Here is a 20,511-nt window from a genome sequence, read left to right as displayed (position 1 = left end):
TAAGGGACGCTCCGGGAAGTCATAAACTTTGAGCCTCACACCCAGGTACTCCATGACACAGGAGACCGCCCACAGCTTTTTATCTGAGGCCTGTCAATTTAAAAAAAGACAAAACAGGGCGATTAAAACTCAGACAAAAAACAAAACCCATGGACACCGAACTTGGCCACTCGGAGCCTGTTCTGTGTTACAGGCCGCCGCATCCAGCTGTCTGGCTGTTCGTGAACACCTCTCCCAATCTACTGAAGGCTTGCTTCTATCATCCATCCTCTTCAACCAGCCTTAAACCCAGAGACAGAAAACAACTAACTACACATCAGAAGGTGGGAGCAGTCATTTGCTGTAGTTTGCAGCCAGTCAAATGTCCCAAGGCCACAGCGCGAGAACCCACAGAGCTCGGTTCCGACGCCCACAGCCACCACCACTGGCCCTGTGTCCTCAGGGAAGCAGCCTCGAGATCCAACACGGGGCTAATTGCTACTGGTGGCTGTGGTGGCCTTGGGGGAAGAGGGTGGTGAGCAGGGGAAGCAAGGAAGGGGGAAACAAGACCGAGAATGTGAGGGTGAGTGCGGACTCGGTAACGAAGGCCACAACCCCAGGACTGTGTCAGTATGCCTGAAACCAGCCTATTGGGATAGAAAAGCTCCCTGCTTCCCATAACCATCTTCAACAGAAACAACTTCTCTAAGGAGCAATGAGGGTTCAAAGGTGAGCAGGCTGAAGGCAGGCGAGTGCTATAGTCCCAAAAGGAAACCTCTACTCCGACAAAAGGCATCCCCGGGCTCCAGGAAAGGCGTACATCTGGAGGAAAGGACACTGGACCAGGAAGAAAAGAACTCTCTGGTCACAAGTCTGCTTTGCGACCACTTAATCACGCCAGGCCTCGGTTCATTTGAAAAAACAACCCTGCCTCACGCCATTCACCACAATGACTTGTGTTTAATACAGGTAACAGAAATGTGTGACGCCAACTGTGAAACTAAGGGTGTTTATACACATTTGATTACATTCACATAAAAATTCCAGTTTAAAAGACAAACCTTCAAAAAATAAATAAATAAATAAAATCCAACAAGAAGCCAAACCAATCCAAAATACCCCTTCTTCACCAGATTAGACACGTCATTCTGCTCCAAGCCACAAAGCCAAGCCTGCCTAGGCAAGAACAAGGCTTTTATGTTTATTTTTATTCCTCTCCTCCATTCAAACAATACCACTCCTTTCATAAGAACCAGAAGAAGAGGGAAAAATTGAGAATCACAAAAAACAGAATAACCTTCAGGGTTGAACCAAGGATAATATGTTAAGAAAAGAGTTAAAAACAATGATTTCGTTTCACATGCAAATTCTTCACCTGCCCAGAATTTTGTTTTGCTGGAAATCTTCTGGCAAGATCAAAATCTCAGGAAATTCCAAACAAATGAAATTCTAAAGGCAAATTACTTAGGAAAAAGGATCTAACTTTAGAGACCCAAGCACGCTCCTCCCATTTTTGCCCAATTCTTCACTTTTATAGAGGAGCACCACACCAACCACAAAATCATATGCTAACAGGAGCTCTGTGTCCTACACGCTGACAGCTCTGGCTTTCAGTAAATGCCTCTGTTTCCTGTCAGCACTGGCCAGTCGCAGCTACCAAACCTAAGGAGTTTCAACGAGGGAAGACCACCCCCCCCCCCACCCGCCTCCGCTGACGTCGCTGGTACTTGGCCAGCACCACGGAACAAGCCACAGGGCAAAGGCCCCTCCCGAGCGGCGTGGGCTGTGCGCCGCCCCGAGGCAGGACCAGCTGAGGAAGACAGAGATGGTTTACAGGCGAGACTTAGTTCCGGCGGGTGTATTTGTGTGTGTAGTGTCTACGTATCTGAGATGAAGACCACTGGCATGAAGTCCCACTACATGCAGCGCACTGTGAGGGAGACACCAAGATTCCACCCGGATCCAGCTCAGAAGGGCTCCCCATCTCAGTGGAGGAGGGGGTGGCTTCACACATACTCTCCAAGGCAAGAGAGAAAACAAAGTGTGTGCTGACCCGGTTGTGGGCCAGCAGCACACGGCCTGCACAACGCTTACCGAGTCAGTGCCTCCCTGCCAACCAGCTTCTGGTTCAAGGACCAAAGAGCACAGCTCATCCGCTCAGCCGGGAACTACGTGCTCAGTTCTTTCATGTGCCTGGCACTATAAAGGGTACTAAGGGACAGAAATGACTCTAACAAAAGCAATCCTGCCAGTCCTGCCCTTTCGAAGACTTCTAAGCCGGGTTAGCTGGCGATACGTACGCAAACAGGCAATTACAAGACCATGGGTGTCATTACAGTGTCACCGCACAGGGCACTATGGAAGCAGAAGTACAGGGATGGGCAAGTCGGGGAGTCTGAGAAGGCCTCCTGAGAGGCCCACGCTGGGATGGGAAGGCAGAACAAGAACTGGTGAGGGAGAATGTTCCAGGCAGAGGAAGCAGCACACACAGGCCCTGTGGGGGACAGCGAGCTGGCATTTCAGGAACGAAGCTCATTCTGGAAGCTGTACCCGACTCCAAGGCCACCTATGAGCCACTCTGAATTCAGGGGCTGTTACTACCTCTGGGTGAACAACTGAAACAGCAAAGAACAGAGAGGCAGATGAAAGCAGCGGTGTGGGGAGACGCGTGGGGCTCCACCAGCAGAGGAGTCCAGGAGGGCGGGCTGGGGCTAGCCAGAGAGAAAGGGAGGAGACAGAAAGGAAAGGGAAAAGAAAGGAGAGAGCGATGGAGACTGCGGTTCCAGAATGTTCAAGAAGCAAACAGGTCGACCGTGTTAAATGCTGTTATGATAAGGATGCAAAGAATCCGTTGGATTTAGCAACAAGGAAGCGAACAGTGACCTTGTGAACAATTATTTTCACGGTGTGGTAGGGTGGAGCGTAGCTTCCCTGGGTCGGGGAGTGACCGGGAGGTGAACAATGGACAGAGTGACCTATTTATTTCAAACATTTCAACTGGAAAGTGCTGATGGTGGGGGAGTTGCTGCCAGAGAAAGCGTGCAAATGTTTAAGTGATTCAAAAAAGATGGCAAAACAGATGGAGGGCTAAGGACACATCCCTAAAAGTGTCACAGAGCCGTCAGAGCAAGACACCTTGCAGAGGTAGGACAGGAAGGCGTGGAGAGCACAGAGGTGAGGGCTCTCAGGATCAAAGGCTCCTTTTTCTTGTCGAGAGAAATAAGGCTTGAAGGATGGCTGGCAAACTTCAGACCCGACAGCCAGGAGCTGGGGGAGACAGATCTGAGGTTACTGACCAGACTCCTAGCAGGTCCATCTGCACAAGTGGAAGATTTTCTCCAGCAGCACTTAGGAGTGGGGGCCCAGGGAAAGACAAGCTGGTGGCTGGCTTGGTCCAGGGTGGGCTGGTCAGGTGTGCTGAGGGCAAGAAGACGGGCAAAATGGCGAGGTGGGACTACTGGACAGGCAGCATTTCAGGGGACTGACCCCTGCCTAAGGAGGGAAGGGGGGCTTGAGCTGGAAGCGAGCAGCTGAAAATCTGGCTGGTGGGGTAAATCCAGAGGAGGGAAGTAACCGAGGGAGGGGGTGTGGAGGCGCAGGGCGCTGTGACCGGAGAGTGGAAGGTCTGAGTCTAACGAGACAGCAAAGACAGAGATGACCCTAAGGGCCAGAGCATGCCTATGGGAGGGGGACCGAGAGCAGAGACACGAACTGTACAAGGTGAGGATGGCAGGCAGCCGGCCCCAGCGATCACTGATGTGGTCCGCACGGACCACAGCCATGGGACAGAGAGAGGGCTTGCTGGGAGCCGGGAAAATTAGGGGGGACGGAGGGATGCTGAGAGGCCCACTTAAAACATAAGCAGCACAATACAGGCGAGTAATTAAACCAGTCCCCGAAGGTGATTTACTGACTAGGAGGTGAGTCCCTGCTGGGGTTCTCTCTAAGATATACCCTCCCACCTATACCTCCCTTCCAGCCCTAACTGTTCTCACTGTCTTCAGCAAATCTGAAGACACAGCATAATCAACGAACCGGAGTCTTGCCCAGAGTTTGGACTTCTATTGAAGGTCTATTTTTATGATGCTTTCCTATTCGCCTCCATCTTAAAATAGTTGCTCCCTCACACCACGCCCGCCCCCACTCCCACCCCACACCTGGCAACATTCTGCCCGTTTAATTGCTGTGCTTAGTGATTCTGTGAGAGGTCTATGAACTATTGTTGTTCTACTCCATACATCTACTGCTATGGATGTTCCATAGTATATCCATTCAGTGACATGTAAGTGACTCCAAAATAAAACTTAAAGGAGGAAAAACAAAAACCAAAAGCACACTTAAACATCCTCCTTCACTATTAAAAGAAAGACAGTCAAAGCGTCTTTTACTCTACTTCATCACCCACCATCCAGAAAAACTCTCCCCCTTTCAAATCTCTGACAACTAGCAATCAACAATTATTCTTTAAAAAATAAAATCCAGTGTTACTTTGATACATGATCTTCAGAGCCAGAATTAGAAAAAGGGAAAAATAGATGTTTCACAACCTTAATGGTTTGCAGATATCTAATTCTGACTGTTTCTACACAGCAAAGAATGAGTTTAGTAAGCATGTGAATGGAAAACAGACAACATTCAGCAACTCATTTAGAATTGCTCAAGACGGTAATTTGTATGTTTAAATTTAAGTAATCATAAAGTCTCAGAACCTGTAATCATATCCAAAATGTTAAAATGCCTGAGAATTAAAGCTCATCGCTTAATCATTTAAAACTAGGATAAATTATCAGCAAACTTATTTTACAAGGTACCAGACATGAAAGAATCACTCAAACAAAGCCATCTATTTATAGAGAACCGTTAACACAGACCACATAATGGCATGAGCTGGCTAACACCATTAAAAATATCCTTTAAAGTTCACAGTGAATAAATGAGACCTTTATTTTTACAGTATCATCTGCAAATCAGGGGGATAGTCACATATTTTCAATTTGCTCTTAGTGAGTCAAGTTTACACTTAAAGAGTCTTTTAAAAAATATTTTACATGTGAAAATGTAGCGCTGCTTTCTGTACAGACCGAAGAGCACGTGCAGGGCTTCTGGCTGCGGTGGCTGCTGTCGCTGCGATGCACAGGCGCCAGCGTGCTCAGGCTTCGGAAGGCGCGGCTCCCGGCTCTACAGCACAGGCACAGCGGCTGTGGTGCACGGGCCTAGGTGCTCCGGGGCAGGGGGATCCTCCCAGACCAGGGATCGAGCCCGTGTCTCTGGCACTGGCAGGTGGACTCTCTGCCACTGAGCCGCCAGGGAAGCCCAGATGAGACGCATATAAACTGTTTCTCCTGACAGTGCCTCTGCCTGCTGTTCCTTCTCCCGAATGCCCCAGCGCCCAGGCCTATGCCAAGAGCACTCTCATTACTGAACTGGGATTGTCTCTCTTCGGCCTGTGCTGGCTGCACTGCTAAGCTTCTTAAGAGTAAGGACCGACTGTGTCTTTCTCGCGCACCACTTATCCTCACTGGCCCCCACAGCCTGGCACCCAGCTCACGTACTTGAATGAGTGAATGGGCTCTGCCTGAGAGGAGTGTGCAACTGGAGAACAGAAGAGGAAATAAAGGGTAGCTAAAAGCTTCATGGAGAAACTGATCTTCAGTTACTGATTTTAACTGCACGTATACAAAGAAGTATTAAATGAGTAGTGCCGTCATGTCACATGATTCTGGGCTGCTGGAACATGGAGTCAGTTCTGTCCTTCTGGGATTCAGCTTTAGGAAGGGAAAAGGTATAAACCCTAGAACAAAGATCCTGATTGTTTTATAATGGTAAAGAATCTGCCCTACCTAGTGCTTGTACTTAAAAAAAAAAAAACAACTTTCTTTTTAATTATTGAATGTATTTATTTTTCGCTATGCCATGCAGCCTGCAAGATCTTAGTTCCCTGACCAGGGACTGAACCCACATCAGTGGTGGTGAAAGCACGAAGTCCTAACCATTGGGCCACCAGGGATTTCCTGCTATTGCTTGTTCTGACTTGTTACACAGCACACACCTCTATGGAGGAACAGATGTTCAAGAGAGATCAAAGCAGCAGCATCTCCTACAGTAACACGTGAACTTCTGCTGCTACACAGGCACCAAGACCTCTCACGTCTAGTCTTTGTAATGCATAGACATACTTTCTTCTCATGGCTGTCATTTCCTTCATCCCTTGCCACACGGTACAAGGTAGAGAAAGAAACTTCGTGAATTGAGACCCACAACAAATGGTATCATTCCTAACCAGGTCACCAAGCAAGTCATTAAAAACCTTACTTCTTAGATTTTTCAGTGCAAATACATTTGAGCAAGTCATTCTTCTTATCAAGTCCCACATGGACTATCCAATTTAATTTCCAAGTTGATCATCAAAAATAGTTCATGGAAATAATTGAACATGGGACAAAAATATAATCACACTCAGTTGCTCGAGGTGGAAAAACATGGCGGCAGATTCCAGCTTCCTCAAAATAGCAGAAGGGGGCAGAGGATGAGAGGGGAGGGGAAGGGCAGGAAGGAAAGAAGCCCCTGCTTAATAATCTTGTCCTGGCTTTCAATGTTAAGGGCCCGCCCAAGGCATTTTGACACCAGCCACCACATTTCAGGCTAGTATTCCCTTCCTCTGATTTTATCTAATGACAGCACGCTAACTACTTACAAGCCTAAACATCATCTTAAAAATCATCTTAATTCTAATGCTGATAGCAAACTCTAAAGGAAAAAACCCAGCCTGGAGTAGAGGCTCAAATTCAAGGGTCCAAGGGCTGGGTAGTTCATACAAGAGAGGACAGGCTGACCGGCTGGAGAGCTGTGGTAAATGAAGGATACACACGAGTTAGATTACTAGTGTGGAGTTAGGGAGAGTGGTGCCCCTGGGCCCACCAGACCACTATCACTCTGGGTTCAGACCGTATGATCTGCAGATTTTTCAAGAGAAGTCAAAAACCCAGATTTGTAGGTAATTCCTCCTGATTTACCAACAACAACAAAAATTCAAGCTCCTCTTGTTTTTAAAGCACTGTGTGGACCAAGTCCAATATAACTGGATGGTCACCTCGTGACATATGAGTAACAGGTCAGAAATACAGACAGTGGTCACAAACTTGACCTTCTCTTTCCAGGTGCTGATCACCCAGGAGGCTCAGCACAATCCCGTCTGCAGTGGTGCAGTGTGAGCACGGCCACCAGGCCGTTGTAAAGCTGGATGTAGGACACGGGAGACCTCAGGCAGGGAAGAACATAGAAGCTCTGACACTTAATTGTCCTCCTAAAGCATTTCCTGCTCTTAAAGACCGATTTATGGTGTGTAATAAATGGCACTGCAAGTAAAGCGCTCTGCCCAGTGCCTGGGGCATACAACAGACTTCAGTAAATGTCAGCTATACTGGGTTTCATTATGAATGAGCGCACAACATGGATCAGACCGTGTGTTTCTCCCTTGAATGGGAGATATTAGTCCAATTACAAAAACCTAATAATTCTCTTTACACATGAGAATAATTTCAGAATAAACTACATTCGTCAGTGTGGCAGTTGGTCATTTTGTAAAATAATCAATTTATGCCTACATAGAGTGCTTTATTTTTAAAGCCATAATGAAGCCGTTAAAAGTTTTGATTTGAGCGAATATGGAAACTGGAAGCTCCGTCTCACTGTTAGATGAAGGGGAGCACAGAACACAGAAGGCTCCTGAATCCAGCAGCCGTGGGGCACGGAGCCCGGCTCCTCAGCAAAGCTGTCCCACTCTCCCGGCTGCTCATCCGACCACGGAGGCACAGGATGTTAAGATTCCAGCCATGCAGCAAGGTTGTCTGGTCTAATCACTACATTTTTCCTGATCCTGAATGTTAACTCCTTTGAGGTTCCACAATAATTGAAGGCAGACCCAAATCCCAAACCCCGTGCTCTCCCTTCCATCACCTCCCAAGTTCCTGGGGGTACATCAGGGTGGTTCAGGGTGGTTCCTTAAGAGTGGGGAGCAGGGCAGTTTATAATGCTTTGAAGCAAAACTCCTGTGTGAACCTAACCAGTACTGGAAAGAGACAAAAGCCCAGTCTTTAGAAGTACAAGGCTTTATCAATGAAGGGGACAGGGTGGGAAAGGTTTCCTATGCAGTTACATCCCAGGATCAGACAGACTCTTTTAAAAAATACCCTTAAGCTGCTAGCCTGGAGCAACAGTTCCACGCCTGGAGGAAAGAATCTAATTTACCTGCTGGAAAAGGAAAGACATTACTCAGCAAAGCAATCAATGATTTTAAAAGAAAGCTGCTATGCTTCAAAGTGTCCGGCTACCGAAGTACTGAGAAAAAAATGCTTTTGAAATGTCGCCAAGCGCAGAATACAGACTGGGTCCTACATTTCAACATTTGTCTTTCTAAGAAAGCATGTTTTAGCGTCAGAGGATACCGAGCAAGCTGTGAACAGGAGACCAAAATGAGCTCAAACCACAAATAACCTAACACGCTTATCACTTCCTTAAGAGCAACCTACAAAAATCAAACATTAAAGGCATTTACAAAACTAAAGGAGTGATGCCAGTTTAATCCTTTAACTTCGGCTGTATCCTTTCTTCCTTCTAAAGTGGACCTGACATGGAAACTTTACCAAAGAATGGCATTTTATTCCTCTGAAGGCAAGTACAGGGGAAACCACTAGGGCCAAGTTTCACCCTGTAAATAAAGTAGCATGTGCTGTGCGCTCCTCAGTGGTTGGAAGGGTAACCACCTCCTCAAACTGAAGATAGGAAAGTTTAGATGATGGACCACACCCATCTCCAGCTGCACTTCACAGAAAGAGCCATGGACACGCCAGACTCCTACTGCAAACCGAACCTTGCCTCCATCTCCTCCAGCCATTTATTTCTTACGTTCAAAAGGAACTTCACTGTCCAATGAACAAGTCTGTTGGGAAACAATAACAAGTAGTGGAACATGTTGCAAAAGGAAGCTTAGTTGACAAATACAGGTTCCTGGCAGGGGAGGGGGGAGGTACCAGTTTGTTAAACTTCAACTATTTTTTTTTTACAGTTATTCCGAGTGATGACTACGTTTTCGTAAGTTTTCTGAGGCAAGTTCAAGCTCAAAAAGGATGGAAACAAGTGGTTAAGAAAAGATGAGCCTAAAACTTACCAACTGCTACTGTGCATTCTTCAATACTGTCACTCAAATGATCAAAAGCATTCTTACCAGTAAGTAGGAAAGCAAGGCACAGGAGCAGACCTGGCTACTACGACGAGAACAGATGAAACGGAACTCTGCCAATGGCACTAATATTCCTAGGATGCATTAAGAAAAACTGTCAGCAGGACACGAAGGTGTAATTAGATACACCTAGAACAGTACCATGAGAGGCACATGAAGGACCCCTGAGAGCACAGCATACATCCTGGGGCCGTGGAGTCTCAGCCAACAGTCAAGAGGCATGTGGACCGGCTGAGCCTCCAGCTCGGCCACCTCACCCCGTGCACTGGGGGTTGCTCCAGAGATGGGCTTTGCGCCTGCCAACCTGATGGGGCTTAAGGCAACTTACTGATCCTGCACCATTCTGCTTCACCCCGCCTCTTAGGATGATGATCTGAAAGACCCTGGCAATAAGGAAGTGGCATCCAGGCAGTAGGGGGAGATCCAGGAAATGGCATCCAGGCTGGGAAGATCCCCTGGAAAAGGAACAGGCTACCCACTCTAGTATTCTTGGGCTTCTCTGGTGGCTAAGACAGTGAAGGAGCTGTCTGCAATGTGGGAGACCTGGGTTCAATCCCTGGGTTGGAAAGAGCCCCTGGAGGAGGGCATGGCAACCCACTCCAGTATTCTTGCCTGGAGAATCCCCATGGGCAGAGGAGCCTGGCGGGCTACAGTCCATGCGGTCACTAAGAGTCGGACACAACTGAGCAACTACTCACACACAGCACATCCATGTGACAGAGAAAAATACTGGCGACACTCAACTCTAAGATGCTGTCAAAAAACAGCTCAAATTAGGGTAAAAATAGAGCAGAACAAGAACAACAAAAAGCAGAAAACTCCCTCTAATACACCTCTGAATATCTTCTGAGAGGCCTCTTCTCTCTGTGCGAAGGCCACACAAATATTGACTAGCCACTGAAGCATACTTCACCTTTATCCCTGCAGAAGCACACTCAGGCCTGACTCTTTGAATAGTGAAGCAATACAAGGTCTAAGAGAGATAAATATAACAGCGACAAATGTTTAACCACCAAGGGAATTTAAAGCTAATTTACCCTATTATGACAAATGCAGCTTGCCTATTTGTTCTCCTGAGTGAAGTTATATTCAGAAGTGATTTCATGTGCAGACATTTTTAAGTGACCCCCTGTTCTTCAGAAAACTCCAACTGTTTGGAGTGATTACTTGATGTTCACCTCTCTGTAAGCAATTCACAGCAGTGCACAATTCTCTGAGTAATCAGGACTCATCAGAATAAAAACTAGCTAAGCTGTTCCCTGGGACTTAGTGTGGCAATTTTTAAATGTGACTCTTCAAAAGGAAGAGTTGCACCAATAACAAAGCCATTAGGTAAGAAGAAAAAAGTCAGGGGAGAGAACATTTAATAACAGAGTAATGGAGATAAGGGAGTTTTCCTTCTCCAATCACTAACTAATAAACTAGAAAAGCAGCCTTGGAACCCTAGTTTTGCTATGCTCATCTTATCTTTGCCAGTGGTGCTGCTGGCCCACAAAAGCCACAAACACAACCTCGGCTTTTCCTCCTCCATCCGTCGAAGCAAGCACGCCTTACTCAGTCTTTGGGAAGACTGCTCTGCAAGTAAACAAGCCCAGGACACAAGGCGACTTGGGCCCAAAGGTTTGCTTCAACAAGTGGTTAACCTTCTTCAATAAGGACTCACAATTTCCTGGCACAGTACTAGATTAATAGTAGTAGGGAATATGTGTATTTTCCTGAGAAAAATACAATCCTTAAGGGTCCCTTTGCTAATAAGCCATGTTTACTATGTGGTTCTGTGCTGGAGAACTCCTTAAGCACCAAATCTAATTACCATGGGGTATCCATAAAACTTCTGGAGAAAGAAATGGCCACCCACTCCAGTATTCTTGCCTGGAGAATCCCATGGACAGAGGAGTCTGGTGGGCTATGGTCCAGAGTCACAAAAAGTCAGACACGACTTAGCGAGTAAACCACAATAACCACCCGTAAAACTTTACATACAGCCTCGGTAGAATCATAAGCATTTGGAACTGCAAATTAAATCAGGTCACAAATTTAAAACGAAGAAAACTGAAAATCATGTATCAGTAGTTATTTTCATCTGCAGTGTGACTTGCACTGCAGTATGACTGACTGATGGGGGCGGGGGGAGTGTGTGTGTGTGTGAGCTTGATTTTCCTTTGGCTGTTTATTTTGGTAAAGAAAAGATCTTACGTGGGAAATGGTCTTGTTCCTAGCTTTCAGACATTCAGAATTTACAGACTGTCAGTAAGTTACTTGTGATTACATCACGCTGCCTTGAGAAAGGGGAGGGCAGCTGTCAGGCAACTCTGAAGCCCAAAGTAAAGCATTCTTTCTCAAACGCTGGAGCCTCGGTACTTTGTTCGCAAACATGGCAGCTGTGTATACTAACATACTCTTCAAATGAATTTAGACCAGATGTAGGTTTCTTTCTAAAATTACAACATACAGGGCAGCGACTCTTCGTGTACCTAGCTGGGGTTGAATCTTTCGTAAATTCTCAAGAATCAGTTCCTCTATCTTTACAGGAAAAACCACCAATTGCTACTTCGAGAAACTGCAAGCGTAACTTACATGTCAGTGCCACTCATTTTCCCACATTACTGCACCAAAGCAACCCCACTTATTAAAAAGGTTTCAATACCTCTTGGGAAAAAATGCTTCGATTCTTCTGAATCTTTAACTATACTCACAAAACTTTCATGCATTTTTGAGCCTAATTGTACCCACTGACACCCACACACCTTACAAAACTGAGCAGTCACTGCAGGGTTTACAAGGCTTACTTCAAGAACATTAAACTCTCTTTGTGAGCACATTAAAGACTTTTATTAGTTGACGAGAACTTAGTGGTCAGTTAGGTAGAGGATTACTTTTACAAAGGAAGGGACTGAAGCACAAAGCAGGGAAGGGACCCAGTCAGCCTAGTTAGTGTTAGAACCGACTAGAGAAAAAGCAAAAGATTCAACTACTCTCCTGGCTAGAAGTGTGGTCTGATCAAAGGCCAAAAATGTTTGCCTTTACCATTTATACTTTGAGGAAAAAAAAGAAAAATCACAGATTTTAAAAGGGTTGTTACTTTACGGAGAACCATATTTTTAATCCCACCATAGTCAAAACATATCTTACAAACCAGGTACATGTGAAGCCCTTCTAGAAGGCATGTGAGAATAAGTCGAGAGTGATGAGAAGAGAGTAATTCAATAATTTTTTAGAGTACCTCCAAGTCTCCTATTCAGCTCACCCCAGGCCAAGGACAGATCTGTTGTTACCCTGAAAGCTCCTGTGAAACACACTGGTGGTGTGAACTCCTACTGGGTAAGAACCCAAGCTTTTCTTCCAAGCCACCACAGTGGGCAGAACCAAACTGCTTCATCAAGCCACGGCTCCCACTGTGCTGGTTTTCTCTGAGTGGCCTCTGCTATTAGTACCGACACAGGCTAATCTATTAATGTGTGTGTCTACCATTCCTCCTCCCTGAGAATGTGAGTTGGGAACCATGACTCGTCTGTCTATTGCCAGGGCCCAGAGCAAAGCGCTGACAATCCATTCAACCCCAACATTTCTTAAGGCACTCTGGCCGGTGCAAAGCACACCAAGATGAATGAGAAAGATGGAAGAGCTGACTTCCATAGCTTGGACTCTACAGGAGATGAGCCCAGATACGAAGAAACCACTCCCATGAGAGCACGGGGTGTGAAGGTGTAAGGACGCAGACAAAGGAGAAGGCCAAAATCTAGTGTGAGGGGCATGCGTCTGAGCCAGAAAGAGTGGGACTGGCAGCCTAAACAGAGTGCTGAGCCAAGGGACAGAGGAATGAGAGAGAAGGGTGTCTGGAGAAGACTGCACTTTCCAGGGTGGCTAGAATAAAAGGTACATGGGAGGGAGGCGAAGGCTGGAGCCTGGCTGCCACGCCAAGGAGTTTGGACCTCTCAGATGAACGACAGCGTAGAAGTAAACACAGGAGAGACAGGCTCAGGTCTGTTTTTAACACGATTACTCTAGAGATTATGTGAAGAACACATCCGGTAGGGCAGGGGAAGATGTGGAGAGACTGCTGAGGGACCTTATCAGCATGTTTCTGGCTTCACTAATCTCTGTCATGTGAAACCAGAAATGGTAGCAGCACAGGCAAACTGAGACCAGTGGGATGGCAGGAAGCATATCATGGAGACCAGTCGATGGGGTGCAGCAGAGGAGTCAAGAACCTCTGCAAAGTTCCTGGCACTCCTGGATATTCAAAACGTGCGCCCACTGACTGGTACCAAGCTGCACTGTCTTGAACACAGTGACCCAGCTGGACTTCCCATTGTTCCCGAGCAGGGGCCGTACAAGGAAACACGCCCAGCCTCTCTGCAGTCAATATCAGCTGGTTACCACGAACGAATTAACATGAACACTGTAGGGAGGGATGCCAGCTTGTGCAAAACTCACATGCCATCAGGTAGGCTGATGAAAAATACATGCCATTAAGAGCACAGCATTGGACAAAAACTGCTAAAAGGATTCTGCAATTTAAATGATCAGAAAACGGACAACTCAAAAAAAGAAAAAAGGCGGTGGGGGACGGGGAGGCATGGGGTGGACAGAGTTATTTCAGCAGTTTAGAGACTGAAAAAAACCCCTACACAAAATTTAAAGACTTATCATGAAACTCAATATACATTAATTACATTACTCAATACCAGAATAAAAACAGATTTGGGAGAGCTATTTGTGCTAAAATGCAAAATGCACTGGAGAGACCTTGGGGCCCAATGGTAGATAACTAAAAATCACTTGCATTACCACTATACTGGTAGGATACAGTCCAAGGGGTCACACAGAGTTGGACACGACTAAGCACATATGTGTGCGCGCGCGCACACGTTATCCACCAGCTGACTTTTCAGAACCATCTGATACTCTGGTTTATGATGTGCTTCCAATAGAACCAAAGCATCCCTATAAACGCGTCAGCCATGCCAAGCAGATGATGACAGCAAACAGTCTCCCTCTCACTATCTCTACCTGTGCCCCCTGTCAATCTAAGAGGAGTCCAGACAGCTACAAGCGTCCTTGCATGTTTCCAAAGTGGGGATCAGACACCCAAATTTAGTGCGCTCAAACCAGGACTACAAGAGAACATTTAGATCTAATGGGTCACTCAAGATGACTAGGGCTTCCCAAGCTCTCCATGTATTTCCGTTTGTCTTTTTTTTAAAGTGAAGTGAGTCATAGTATATAGATCTCTTCCTCTGCACAAAACACAGTTTTTCTCTGAAGAGCATAGTATTTACATAAAAAATTATCAGGAAATTTTAATATTCGCCTTAGACTGTAATGACACAAGAAGTATAGAACAGTAAGGAATTTCAGTGGACTACTGTAACATGGTTTTAACATAGTCGGGCATTAAGTCGTATTTCACAATGAAAGCAGCTATAAAAACAAATGTCAATTGGAAGAGTGGCCCATTTTACAAAGCCTGCCTCTAATACAGAATAAATCTTGCCTTCGAGTCACAAGCTATTGTTGCAATCTCTTTTATCTGAGACAATCAAATCATTCATACTGAGAAGTAGTGAACAGTGTCAGAGAATCAAAGAATTAGAAATGAGAGAAATAGTGAAAATACCTGACCCCAACTTTAAATTACAAATGCGTAGTTTTTCCGATTTTCATTCACTCAAGCCCACTCTTCTCTCATTCTAGCTTCAAAACCAATCCTTTTCCCCATCTCTTCTCTCTTGAGCACTCAAGGCCCTCTATGTATTACTTCCACTTTTCAAACCAGACATACAATCATTTAAGTGATAGAAAACAACTTTTAAAGCCATCTGTACATGCTTTCAGAGCTGACTTTTTATAGACCTAAATGCTTATTAGTGTCTATGCTATTTATGAGCATTAACGACTAAAACCAGTTATACTCACTTTATCAAACTGACAAACAGAATCTTTGCTTGAAACCTTTGTTTCCTAAGCCGCCACATTTCTCAGCATGCAAAAGTCTACTTCATCCTTTGTTCTTTTCCCATTGTTTCCAAGTTTTTACATTTTTTTGTTCTAGTTAGAAGTTAGTATAGTGAGAAATAACTGCACTGCTTTGTTTACAAAAATTACGTGTTATTTAAAAAATCATAATAGACTAAGCAAGCTCAAAGTGGCTTGGTAGAAAGTTGCCTTCATTGTGATATGCCACAAAATATTTTTAACTTCCATTTTCTACCAACCATAAACACATTTCTTTGAATTTCTGAAAAATAATGGTTTCGGTAAACTGACACATACTTTGGAAAACCTGCCACCTTAAACTCAAGGTCATTTGAATTCTACATTGTTTTAAAATGCCACAGTTGGCTCTTAACACTTTTAACGTTAAGAAGGAAAAGAGCTTCTAATTTCGATTTTGTAAAAGAGAAATATCTGTACTGCAAAGGTGAGAAAGCCTGAGTGGATAATTCTCTAAGATAAAAGAAACCACCTCCAGAAATGTGGCAATCCATTACGAGTCTAGAGAAATCTCAACATGTAACTCATGGGACTTCAAGGTGGTAGACAAACTTAAAACAATGAGGGAAATTTAACTGAAGACCATGCTCCATGCTAGTGGGTTGCTTAACAAAGTTTTAACAATGCTTGGGTGACAGGTCTCTCACTCTGCCCTAAAACAAATCAAATTCAACCAAAACTCCTGGAGGCCACCCCTACTTGAGACGGGGTACATCATAATCAACTTCAACACTTCAGACCAAGAATTTTTTCTTTTAAAACCACTTTACTGTATTAAATTTGATGCAGAAAACTTGTCTACACATTCTCAAAGTCACTCGTGGAATTCATTCAATTCACTCAGAGACTAGACATGCAATAAAATGTTATATATTGATCGACTGTACTTATAAAGATTAGAGTGGTTATAAACATTAGTCTATCAGAAGCTAATATACATTACAGTGCAAGTAAAAAGAATCCTGTCAAATAAGCTTGATGCAAATCCACATGACACCAAGCCTGTCAAAAAAAGGCTTTTGTTAGTCAAGCATACCAAAGAACTGCTTAAAGCTTTTTTCCTTTTTAAGTGGAGCTCAAAATAGATTTTAATACTACCAGCTGATGGGTCTCACAATTTGCCTTTTGAGCCTATAAGCCGAAAGCAGCCTTCTTCCTTTACACAAGTAACAACATCTCTCTATTCTGTACATCGCTTATTTAAAATACCCAGTATGGTTTTGGTTAATCCTCACAACCCCCGCAATGACATTTAATCGGGAGCAACATATTTTCCTCACAGGATTTAGCTGCTCCTGAAAGCAGACCTCTCCATCTTTTCTATCTGATGATGCAGACATGGGAGAAACCCCACCTCCGTAAGTTTTTATTCATGAACCACCATAGCCCACAAGGAGATGAGGACTGGGAAGACATCATCATCTCCACCCTGACCAAAGGGTCAGATGCTCGCCGGAGAAAAAGATGCTGTTTTCGAGAGGGTAAAAACGTTAACCTTCCCCCGCGCTGCCTGCCTGACACGGGGTAACCTTCTGGCCCCAGTGGAGTTGGTGCTACAGTCCTCCTGGCTTTAAAGCGCTTGAGTCTGATACTCTCAGGGCGGAGCTCACGGAGCAAATGCCTCTTCTTCTGACAGATCTTCCCTGATCCCCTTCTCTAAGACAGACCCTCTCCCCTGAAGTCACTCCCGACCTGCTGATACTCTGTTTTCGACGTACCCCCTGTCACCCTTTGAAATGATCTGCTCACGTGTTTGACTGCCCCCGTTCGACACTAAGCTAGCGGGGTGGATAGGGTCTCGCGGGTCTCGTTCAGCCAACACTACCTCCAGCGCCTCCGCAGTGCCTAGCACGGTAACAGGCACGCGGATGCAGACCCATCAAATGAATGAACAGGAAAGGGGAAAGGACTGTCATCCTTGGGACTCGACGCAGCACGGCGACTAGGGGGAGAGGAAATGTAAAAGAGGGAGGGCGGGAGTACTCCTCTCCCCCCGGGGAGACAAAGGAAGGCAGTCCGCGGTGGTCCGGTCTAGGAAGGGAAGTGGGGGGTGGGGGGCGCTCTGCCCATCACCCCAAGGGACAAAGAGTGGCCGGGCCGGGGGGCGGGGTCGGGGTGGGAGGCTTCGCACCGAGAGCGGAGGCCCGCGGCTTCCAGGCTCTCGAGGTCGGTCAGCCGGGGCTGGAAGACCTGAGGAAGGTGGGGGGTCAACGGGGGACTGCGAGGCCCGGGAGAGACGCAGGCCCGCCCGGGAGACAAAGACACAGTGCGCCGGCCGCGGCCGCCGTCCGATCGGGTCCTCAAGCAGCGGGGGCCGAGGCGGAGGGCAGGACGCACAGGGAGACCGGGGCTGGGGGCGGTGTGTGTGAGGGGAAGGCTCTCGAGGCCTCAGGAAGGGCCTGCAGCGCTCCGGGGCGCTCCCGCACCTGGTAAATGGCCGCCCAGCTCCCAGCTCTGTCGATCTGCTCGAACTCCTTCTCCATCTCCATGACGGGCCGGGGCGGCTGCCGCGCCTCTCCCTCGGCCCCGCTGCGCCGTCTGCCGCTCTAGGCCGCGTCACGCTCGCCGCCCCGAGTCCCGCCGCAAGCCTCGGCTCTGTCGCTACCGCCGCCTCAGCCGCCGCCGCGCCGCCGCTTCTTCATGTCAACCCGGCAACCGGAAGTACGCACCGCGCTGCCGCGAGCTCCGCCCCTCAGCCGGAAGGGCCAATCAGCACTCGTAGGCGTCGACAAGCACTTCCGCGGGGCGGGGTCGGGGGGCGGGGCCTGGGGCAGACATCTTGCCGCGCGAGTTCCCCCCCTCCTTCCCGGACTCCGGGCTTGGGCGTGGCGCGCGCCCGTTGCCTAGGCGACCCCTGGCGCCCCGCCCACGGCGCATGGGTTTGCAAACCTCCCCCCCCACCCCGCCCACGCGTCTTGAGTGCCCGCCGTGACGCTGTGCGTGGGGTTCAAGTGACCTTGAAGCAGTGATGCTTCTTTCCTGCAGCGCCAGGGCCTAGGTCTCAGGGCTCAAAGCTAGAGGAGACGCGAGGAGCAAGGGAGCATTACGTGCTCCCCTTCCAGGCTCCTTCTCTGGCCCGATGTCTGCCCCGGTTTCTTGAAACTTAGAGCTTCGTGGTTTATCGGACTTTCGGGAAAGGCCCCGCTATTCTCTGAATGTATTTTCTGTTTTGGAGTCTCCTGGGCGCTGCGGAAATGAATGGATTGAGATCTTGAAATGATTTTCAATATTTCCCAAAATAGCAAGGAAGTCCTGCTCAGACTGGATTCAATGTAGCACACATTCCACGGTGCAATAGTGTTGAATAACGGCAGGTTTCCGGGCCGACCTCCAAAAGATTCGGGTGCAGGAATGTGTATTTTTCACCCGCCAACCCAGCTAATTCTGTACCTGTGGTCCTTGAAGCGCACGTGGAAAGAGCTGGTCAAGTTGCCTTCCCGCAGGTTCTACTTTAAGCTATCCACCTTTGGCTCTAGCACCTTATATGGATTCTGTGAACTTCGTGGGGTCAGAGACCCTACAGGAGGGAATCATCTCTCTTCACGGTTCCCATCTCAAGCCTCCCCAAGAGTTGTGTTGAATTCCAGCTCATTCCTTGAGTGCTTACAGTGGGCACTGTGCCTGGCATTTCAAGTACATTTTCTCGTTTAATCTCTACAACCACCCTACAATATAGGCACTTTTATTCTCATTTTATAGATGAGGAAACTGAGGCGCTGGGAGGCAAAATCACTTGGCCAGGGTACCTTTGCATATGGGTATGGAAGCCAGGATTCTAACCCAGTCTCCAGGAGAGAACACCCTTTGGAGCCAGGCTGCCTACGTCCAAATTGCAGCTCTATTAAATATAATACTAGCTGTGCAACCTTGGGCAAATTACCTAACCCCCTTCTGCCTCTGTTCCGTCCTTTGCAAAATGAAGATAATAAAAGTACCCACCTCATAGGGTGGTGTGAAGATTGAAAGAATATGTATAGTCTTTTGGGGTCTTCCCTGGTGCCCCAGCTGTAAAGAATCTGCCTGCAATGCAGGAGACGCAGGAGAGTGGAGTTCGATTCCCGGGTGGGGAGGATCCTCTGGAGGAGGGCATGGCAACCCACTCCAGTATTCTTGCCTGGAGAATCCCATGGACACAGGAGCCTGGCAGGCTGTGGTCCATGGGGTCGCGAAAAGTCGGACACAACTGGAGCAACTGAGCACACACACAGCACAGTGCTTTTAGTCTGGTAGGTGGATCAATAGATATGAGCCCTGTTATTATATTCCATCAAATAATAGCAAATGGGAGGTAAATTATTATTGGGTAAATGCAGTTAGTTTGCTAGGCAGTGTCTTTAGAAACTATTTCACGGAGGGGGAAATTAACAAAAGATGTCCTTTCAAGTGAAAAGTTTGGGAACCCCACACTTGGCAGTTGCCTGATTTAAGTCTTAGCTATTTGACTCTCCAGGTCCGTGAACTCTTCCTGCCCTTGTTTCTTTAAGTGCTTGTTTATCTGGAACTCACAGAAGAACAACTTGAAGGGGACAGAGAACAAGGCTGGTTCATTCCTCTCCCATGGGCTAAGCTAAGTAAATCAAATGCCCATATGGAGCCCAAGTGGCCCTCAAATGCCCATATGGAGCCCAAGTGGCCCTCATGTCTTCAGGGAGTGCCACCCAGTGACTGGAGCGGCTTTGAGTGGAGCCAGCGCTATGCACAAGATATCGGTGAAGGAGTGTGGTGGGGTGCAGGGTCCATGTGTGTTTAGTGGATGTATTAGTTACCTAGGGTGACCCTAGCGAATTACCAGAAATTTTGTTGGCTTGAAACAACAGAAATAAATTTTTTGAACAGTACTGGAGGCCAGACGTCTGAAGTCAACATGTTGACAGGGCCACACTCCCTCTGAAATCTCTAGGGAGAATCTTTGCTTCTTCCAGCTCCTGGTGGCTTCAGTTGTTCCTCAGCTTGTGGCAGCATGAATCTGGTCTCTGTCTTGTCTTTCCTCAGTTTTCTTCTCTGTCTCCTCTCCCTCTGCCTTACTCGTTGAAGGATATCCGTCATTGGCTCTGCTGCTGCTGCTAAGTCGCTTCAGTTGTGTCCTACTCTGTCCGACTCTGCCCATAGACGGCAGCCCGCCAGGCTCCCCCGTCCCTGGGATTCTCCAGGCAAGAACACCGGAGTGGGTTGCCATTTCCTTCTCCAATGCATGAAAGTGAAAAGTGAAAGTGAAAGAGTACTGGAGTGGGGTGCCATTGCCTTTTCCGGTCATTGGGTCTAGGACCTACTCTAATGCAGGGTGACTTTGCATGGCC

The 20,511-nt window shown here is 47.1% G+C and overlaps 1 protein-coding gene across 1 annotated transcript in view; it reads right to left on the bottom strand.

Annotated features, from left to right (window-relative positions):
- The window catches only part of PTPN1 (protein tyrosine phosphatase, non-receptor type 1), a 64,599-nt gene extending 46,733 nt beyond the window's left edge, over window positions 1–17,866 (bottom strand). Inside the window, exon 1 of the mRNA XM_018058021.1 lies at window positions 17,641–17,866. Within this exon, the coding sequence (XP_017913510.1) occupies window positions 17,641–17,703 (63 nt within the window). The 5' untranslated portion in view covers window positions 17,704–17,866. The remainder of the gene's footprint in view (window positions 1–17,640) is intronic.

This window comes from Capra hircus, chromosome 13 (genome assembly GCF_001704415.2).
Source record: "Capra hircus breed San Clemente chromosome 13, ASM170441v1, whole genome shotgun sequence".
In the NCBI taxonomy this organism is placed as follows: Eukaryota; Metazoa; Chordata; class Mammalia; order Artiodactyla; family Bovidae; genus Capra; species Capra hircus.
This window is presented reverse-complemented; position numbering and strand designations above follow the sequence as displayed.